The sequence below is a fragment of the Propithecus coquereli genome, unplaced genomic scaffold, assembly GCF_000956105.1.
Source record: "Propithecus coquereli isolate 6110/MARCELLA unplaced genomic scaffold, Pcoq_1.0 Scaffold73, whole genome shotgun sequence".
In the NCBI taxonomy this organism is placed as follows: Eukaryota; Metazoa; Chordata; class Mammalia; order Primates; family Indriidae; genus Propithecus; species Propithecus coquereli.
In genome coordinates, this window is record NW_012153396.1 from 926511 (window position 1) to 934153 (window position 7643).

General features: G+C 47.4%; 1 protein-coding gene across 3 annotated transcripts in view; it reads right to left on the bottom strand.

Annotated features, from left to right (window-relative positions):
* The window catches only part of HPSE2 (heparanase 2 (inactive)), a 621208-nt gene extending 615787 nt beyond the window's left edge, over nt 1-5421 (bottom strand). For 2 of the 3 annotated variants that reach the window (XM_012661669.1, XM_012661671.1), the window contains exons 1-2: nt 5059-5408; nt 1813-1970 (exon numbers count right to left, since the gene is read on the bottom strand). In XM_012661669.1, the coding sequence (XP_012517123.1) occupies nt 1813-1970; nt 5059-5348 (448 nt within the window). In that variant the 5' untranslated portion in view covers nt 5349-5408. Of the gene's footprint in view, nt 1-1812; nt 1971-5058 lie in introns of all 3 variants that reach the window. The other variant, XM_012661668.1, reaches the window with a different exon arrangement.
* Nucleotides 5422-7643: the final 2222 nt, after the last annotated feature.

Here is a 7643-nt window from a genome sequence, read left to right on the forward strand (position 1 = left end):
CCTGAAGTGGTAGAAGGACAGAAGATGATCTCTTAGATCTTTTCCATTTCTGAGTTTTCTAATTCTGTAAAGTTTTATGGGACACGGCCTTCTGCCAATTTCTTTTCTCCCCTTGATGCCTACTTTCTCCTTTTACAAAGGGAAACAAATTGTAGCCTTCCTTTTAAGCAGATCTCACTGTTTTAAATGAATCAATAATATAATCCCAGATATAAGGTTAGGAAAATTGGCCGATTTCTAAATTTATAATAGTCCTTTTTCCCCCAGCAATTCCTGGGTATCTTACAAGTTTTTCCAAAAACTAAACAGGAAGCAGTTCAAATGGATTGGAAGAAGAACAGTCTCATCCGGAAAACCATTAATATTCTCCCTTCTTGGTCTGATCACAGTGATTCTGGGAGATATAAGGTGCTGAGTCAAATTACCATCAGAGTTGCTGTTAAAGATTATTTCTTACCTTTCAGCATTTACCCTGACAGCAAAAATCTAAGTGCAATCCACATTTTTATGGCAATGACTTTTACCTTTGAAAAGATAAAGCCTTAAACATCTACATGCTTTGGCATATGTTATAAAAGAGTAAGTCCTAAACATGCTGCTTCAAACTCAAGAAGCCTCAGCCTTGCCCTCTTTCTTTATTCTGGCACATAAAAAAAAATCTTCCTCAGTCACCCTTAAAACAGATCCCAATACCTCTCCAGAAGTCCCATTCAGTGAAGGTCCCAGAAAATACGATGGCATTTCCTCATTTAGCTGATTTATAAGGACATGATGTAACAAAATCCAGGGGGTTCTGAAAACCTGTTCCTGAGCCCTTTAAAAATAAAACTGTAGTTTACTTATGAGAAGGAACGGCAGGGGAGATAGCCCTTGAAGAACGGACACTAATGACTCTTCTGTTCAATCAGCGTCAGTAGGCTAAAGATACCCCAATTCCCATTATGCCTCTTTGAAAGTATGTCCCTCTACTCAAACAGAAAGTTCATAGAAATTAACATCAAACCTTCTAAACAAAAATTTTTAAATAACATTTTCATTTTTTCCACAGTAAAATTGGGACTGTTAAAACCAAAAAAGATCAGCTTCTCACACTGTAATAGGATTTCGAGTTTTAAAGCCCTTCCAACACTTAATTCATCTGATCCTGGCAGGAAAGAAGGCTGGCATTTGTAATCCCATTTTAAAACAGAAAAATTGTGAGTCTGAGATTAGGCAGTCTGAAAGAGAACCCACTGTGGAGATTTTCAAACATTCTTCAACAAAGGATCAATCTAAAAGGGATTATTCCAGAAAACTTTAGAGTGAGTTTCAAAAAAAAAAAAAGAATGAATCCCTCTGTATCCTCATCCCAGGAAGGCAAGAAATAAGAAAAACAAAAAGGCACTTTTGCCTACAGTTTTAGGAATGAAACCTGACCCTAACCCTTTAGTAATCTATGAACCTGGCTGAATTTTCTCAAGAAACTCGCTGCATCTTCTCCCCCCAGGACTAGCCTGCCAGTTTTGGCTTGCAGTTCCTGGCCTCGGAGACTTAGATGCCCAGCGAAGGCTGGCAGCTGGGACGAAGACAACCTACCGAGCCTTTTGCGTAATCACGTCAGGGTCCCACAGTGCGGTGTCCCACTGCCCGCAGCCTGCCGCTTTTTAGGGGAATTTCAACTAGGCCCTCCTCCAAATTTGCCTCTTGCGCGCACACAGACACAGACCACACACGCACACACACACCCGCGCGCGCACACATACACACAGCGGGTGCTCTCTTGGCTCCCCAGATTTCCCTCCACCCTGCAAGAATGGTAATCAAGTTTCTCACCATCCTCATAGTTTTTGAGATAGTAATCCGGGCCCGGGCCACCGCGGCTTTTCGCCGGGTTTCTCAGATTCTGGAACTGCAGGAAGTCTGTTCTTTTGCCCCCGAAGCGCAGAAAGGCGGGAGAAAGTCCCCGGGCTAGGGTCACCAGACGCTTGGAGCTGCAGAGGTAGAGAAAGAGAGAGGAAAGGATCCAGGGAGAAGGCGAGAGCGCGCGGGGCACGGAGCAGGGTCCTCTTCCCATTCCCTGCGGGCGACCTGGCCGGGGCTAGGGGTTCTGTGCCCGCCCCAGCCCACGGTCCACGCTAGCCCCCGGCCGCGCTGCAGCGTCTCTCGTGCGCCCTGCACCCCAGTCCTCCCAGTCTTTGGCCGCCCAGCTCCCGTGGGCTACGCCTCCTGCGCCCAGCGGACCGCAGTGGTCCCCTCCTGCAGACATCCAGACCATTTCCAAAGGGTTAGAAATGGTATTTGTTCTCAAGATGTGTGTATGGGATAGGGGGATACGTGCTGCTAACACGGCGCCAAGGCGCAGTTGCCCGGTTTCTGCCACTGCCAGGAAAGCGCTCCTAGAGGAGACGCGCAAGGCGCACCGACCGCTGGCCTCTGGCCGTTGCCAAACTTCTACGAGGAAAACTGTCATTGCCTCCTTGGCCCCAGAAGCCCCGCAACCTCAGTGTAGGAGGTGAAACTTGCCTTCTTTCTCTCAGAACAGGAATAGCGCCTGATGTCAGGTGGATTCTGACCTTTTTTTCTTTTTAATGCCTGATTTTCCTTTTTCACTACATTCTAACAACCTCGTTGTTTCCCCAAATTCCGGGCAGAGAGATACCCGAGGTAAATCCTTGCCTTTCCGAGAACACTTCCCCCACCCACCCCCCAACAATAAAAGCCATGTCCCTTTGGCCCCTGAAATATTCAGCCTGATCTCAAGAAAGGTAACAGCCTCCTCCCCGCCCCACCACCATTGAGCTCCATCTTTTTTCCTTGCCGTTTGGGGTCGTTTGGAAGCGCTGGGTAAAAAGTGAGGTTTGCCGAAATGCGGCACTAGCGTGTCTGGGCAAACTCAAGGAGCACCCGAACAATACCATTTACAGGTATTTAAGTTCAGGATTTGCATCAATAGTTTTTTTAAAAGCCAACCGCTGCCACGTTTGGGAAGGAGTAGGGAAGGAGCAATGTAGATGCTGATAATGCTCAGGGGATCAACTATTGAGCTCCAGATCGGTAAATTATTTTCAACGTTTTGCTGGTGCAGTTCTGAAAATCCAAATCCAAATGAAGAAAGTAAAGAGCATCATAAAGAATGTGGATTCGAGAAAGAAAAAAACCGTAGACTCTGCTTTTGGAGAGTTTTTGAGAAGAGATGTGGCCACCTCAGAGGTCCTGTAGCCAAAAGGGTCGTTTGGCTGAGGTCTCCAAGGCGGGCGCAGTCAAGGCGTCGCGTGGGCTGGCTGTGGGCAGAACAGACGTCTGCGCGAATCTGGTCCCGAAGAAAGGGCATTTCCAACAACCTTCCATCCGGAAGCCTGCACAGCCAATGCAAATACGCCCCGCCACGGCTTCTTCCCCGAAAAGCTGCCTTCCAGAATCTTTTCTGAGGCAGGCAAGCATTTAGCGCGAACAGGCTGATTTTAAAAAGAAAGAAACCCGAGGAGTTCATTAAGCTGGAGGAATGCAATGCAAGTGGGGTGTGCATTTCGGAAAACCCCTGTCGCACTCCACATTCAGACGACCTCAGAGACAAGCTCCGCTGGACAGAAGAGTTTTCGAGGAGAAGCCAGCCAAGCAGAACTAGCTATTCCGCCCTTGTTGCGGCTGCACCCGCAGGGAACCGAAACGGCCTCCGCAGTGGCGGCGACCACCACTCAGATCTCCAGCTACTTTCCCTCCACGTGGAAGAAGCGCTCCACGTGGCGCCTACTGCTACCTGCCGCGTCCCCAGACCCCGCCGAGGTCAGGGGGACACCCCGAGAGCTGAGGGGCGGGCGCATCCCTAAAAGCAAAACTCTAATTTCTCAAGGAGTGAAAAATACTCACGAAAGACGCACGGCGGACGCGGCCTCAGGGCAGAGTAGGATTGAGAGCTCTCAGGCCTGGGGGGAACCCACAGCTGAGGCTCCAACTTGGGGGGGATTTTTAAAAACTCAACACTTGGATTCGACATTGCAATTTTTTATTTATTTCTTTTTTTACACTGCAACTCTGTCCTGATGGGAAAGGATCGCAGTTGCCTAACTGCTAAACTGTAACAACCCAGGGAGAGGGTGAGCCCAGTTAGATTCCAAGCCCTACAGCAAAGGAGATCACAAACCTCCTGGTTTGCTAATCCACCAGTGCTAGGTTCAGAACTCCAAAACATCCCCGAAGTAATTTCTCAGACCCTTACCACTCCCCTTATAAACGCTGTGACCCCAGCGAGGATTTTTTTTCTTTAAAGCAAAACTAAAGTATGCAGTTACGAGAGGAGATTTAAGGGGGGGGGAAGGTCCGTCTATAAAAAGTGCCTTACAAAGTCCTGAAGTCTGGAGATGACAGTGAAGAATACAAAATAAAATTTTAAAACTCCGATCCAACTTGCCCACCTCTCAAGCCTCTCCTTAAATTCGTTTTCTGTCTGGGAGTGGGAGAGAACTGACAAAACGATCTTTACGTGGAAAAGTCCACTTTCATGCAATACTCGCTTGAACACTCACAGACACACATTAACTGTCTCTCTCTCTCCCCCCTCTCTTTCTCTCTCTCTCTCTCTCTCACACACACACACACACACACACACACACACACACACACACACACAGAGCCATTCCCTTCGGGTCTTTGTTGCTCGAGACCTTTTCTTAGCTTTTGTAACTGACCTGAACCTCTTGTTTCTCTTTCAGAAGGAGACGGGGAGGCTAATTGTGGATATATGTAAGCACAACATTTTTTCAGTCATAACTGATAAGTTTCTGAAATGCCTTCTGCATTGCAAACATGTGCATCTTAATAGAAAACATTGCTTTTCTCAATCACTAGTTACAGCCTCAGCAAATATTCCAGGAAAAGGAAAACCTTTCTTCTCTTTGAGAGATCCTCTTGGCTTTTTTTTCTTTCTTTCTTTCTTTCTTCTTCTTCTTCTTCTTCTTCTTGTTCCTTCTTCTTTCTTCTACTTCTTCTTCTATCTTCCCCTTTTTGACTGGGGCATAGGAAGGGGTTGCGGGGGTGTTTACTAAAAAAATTTAAAATGATCCATCGAAGCCCCTGCCTTACCTTAAGAAATCGAGCCAGCCATCATGAATGATGGACGGATCCAGCTGCAGAGAGAGGAAGTTCTCATTGACTGTCCTGACTGGGTTCTTGGTGCTCACATCAAGTAGAATCAGGGTCTTTTCCTTCAAACCTGGAGCTCTGTCTACAGGCAAGGGTCTCCTGTCTCCAGCTTGGGAGGAAAGAGAGAGATGGAGCAACAGAGCCAAGTAGAGAGTCCCCGGGGCTAGGCACGCAGAGGGGCGGGAGTTGCTGGAGGGCATGGCTTCGGGGAAGGCACAGAGCACCCTCATTCAATCCCTCTGATTCAAACCTCTCTTCCTACTGGGTTTTGCTAGTGACTAATTGTCCTTATCTAAAGTGTGTTCTGCCTCCCCCCCCCCTTCTGATCTCTCTCTCTCTTTCTCTCTCTCTCTCTCTCTTTTTTCAGTATTTTGGTGCTGGTGGAGGGAACTCACGCCCCTAGCCAGCCTTCTCAGCGACTCGTGCCAAGAGAGCTCGTACACCAGCACCGCCCCTTTAGCAGATTTCGACTGCAGACATTTTTTAACTTTTTAAAGGTAAGGGGGGGGAGGCGAGAAGGAGGAGGAAAGGATAGCGTTGTACCCTCCTGATTTAACCCTCTAGTGTCAGAAAGCGGAGGGAGGGATCCAAACAGAACTATTGTAACTTCTCGGGTACAGGGCGGGACGTCTTGTTTTTACTTCCCTCCTTGCGAGGCTCTAGGGAGGGCGGTTCGAGCTCCGACCCAGACGCGAAAGTCCCAGCGCCAGCCCCTGCGGCTCTGGGGTAACGTGTTCGCACTGACCCCGCACTTGTTTGTCCTGACAGCGTCAGGCATATCGTCCGCTCAGGGGCCTTCTCTTTGGGTTGAAGCAGCAATAGGAAGGGTTGCTAAGTTGCAAAGGGATCTGGCGGCGGTGATTTTTGCCAAAGTATAGAGTGCAGAAGCAGATTCCGTGAACAGGAGCCTAGACCTCTGCAATGAGCTAGGCAGCCACATCGAAGTGTGCTATCACCTCGAAAGAGCAAGGAGTGGCCAGAAGGAAAACACAGAACCAGGTCAAAGGGCTTCTCCAAGGGGCAAAAGGGACCGGTCTGCGCCGTGGCTCTTCTGTGCTCTCCCTGCAGCCAAGGCGTAAGGTCTTGGGGGGCTTCGATACACAGCTGGCTTTGGACAAGCCAAAGCCACTTCCGTTGTGCTTGGTTTAGTCAGGGCAGCTCTGCGCCCATTTGCGCCACTGCATGGCCCCTCTATTTCACTGCACAGGTACAGCTGCTCCTCCAGCCCCTCCTCAAGGCCAACCCCGGGGCTTAGCCCTTCTGCAGAGAAGTGCTCCGTATGGTGCCAGAGGGGAAAAGAGAGACACTGTAGGGGTTTCAGTCTGGCCCCAGCCAAAACCAGTTTGCCCGCAGTAGCTGCTGGATGCCGGGGAACTTGCCAGAGCGGCATGACCCGCCCAGACGACAGCTCATAGATTGAGCTCTGGGTTCCATTCTAGAAAAGCGCAGGAAAGAGGGCAGGCATAGTTTGCTGAAGTCACACTGCTGAGCTCCACTTTTGGTTTCCTTCTGGAACAAAATGGACCTTATACTTGGCAGATGAAGAGAACTACTTCACGTAGTGTGAGTACCCAGGAGAGGCCTGGGGCCTCCTTGGTATCAAACAAGCAAAACTCTAAAATGCAGAGCAAGGGTTTTCCCTAGAAATGGATGAGCAAGCGGCAGTCTTAGAGCCCAGCAAATGCTGTAACAGCAACCTCTCTCCCCCTTCCCTCCACATAGACAGGATTAACCGAAGTCGATGACCTTCGGTTGAGATTCCCTGAAGAGTCTCTACCAACTTAAGTACCCAGGAAATCCAAAAATTATAATATGTTGCATTAGACTGGAAAGTGCCGTGAAGACCTTATGGAAATAGGACTGCATAAAATGAGGCTAAAGGAGAAAGAAAATCCAAGTGATATTGTGTAAAGAATATTTTTAAAATCAATCTGTCACATACTGAAGTATTAGCTGTTGGCGCCAGCTCTAAGGCCTGTTTCCTTCAGTTCCTGAACATTTGTAAAATACCTAGATCCTTTAAAATACGTGTGTGTGTCTGTGAGTGGGTATGTGGTGTGGTGTAAGTTCCAGCAGAAATTATTTTAATTTTTAAATGTGTACTGAGCAGCTCTTCGAGATGGTGACAGCCTAGTAAACAAAGCCTTTTATCTTTGTATTCCCAGACACAGGCACTTAGTAGGCACTCAATAAATATCTGTGAAATAATTTAACAGTAAATCAACTCAGGCTCAAAACATTGAAATCATATGTTACTCTCTAGAAGAATGTGAAAAATAAATACTTTTATTTGTCACAGTAAATTGTGTTTTGGGTCTCTGTTCAATAATTTGTTTTCCCAATTATTAACAGTTTCCTGGCCATTTCCTTCAAGAAATACTTATCTTGCAAAGCCATTAGTTCATTTGCTATATTCAGAATTAAAACAAATTATATATTTTTAACAATAAGCAAGATTTTTCCAAAGCCCTAAATACCCCCTTACTTACAAGTAAATGTACTTTTAGGAGCCACATTAAGTGGGA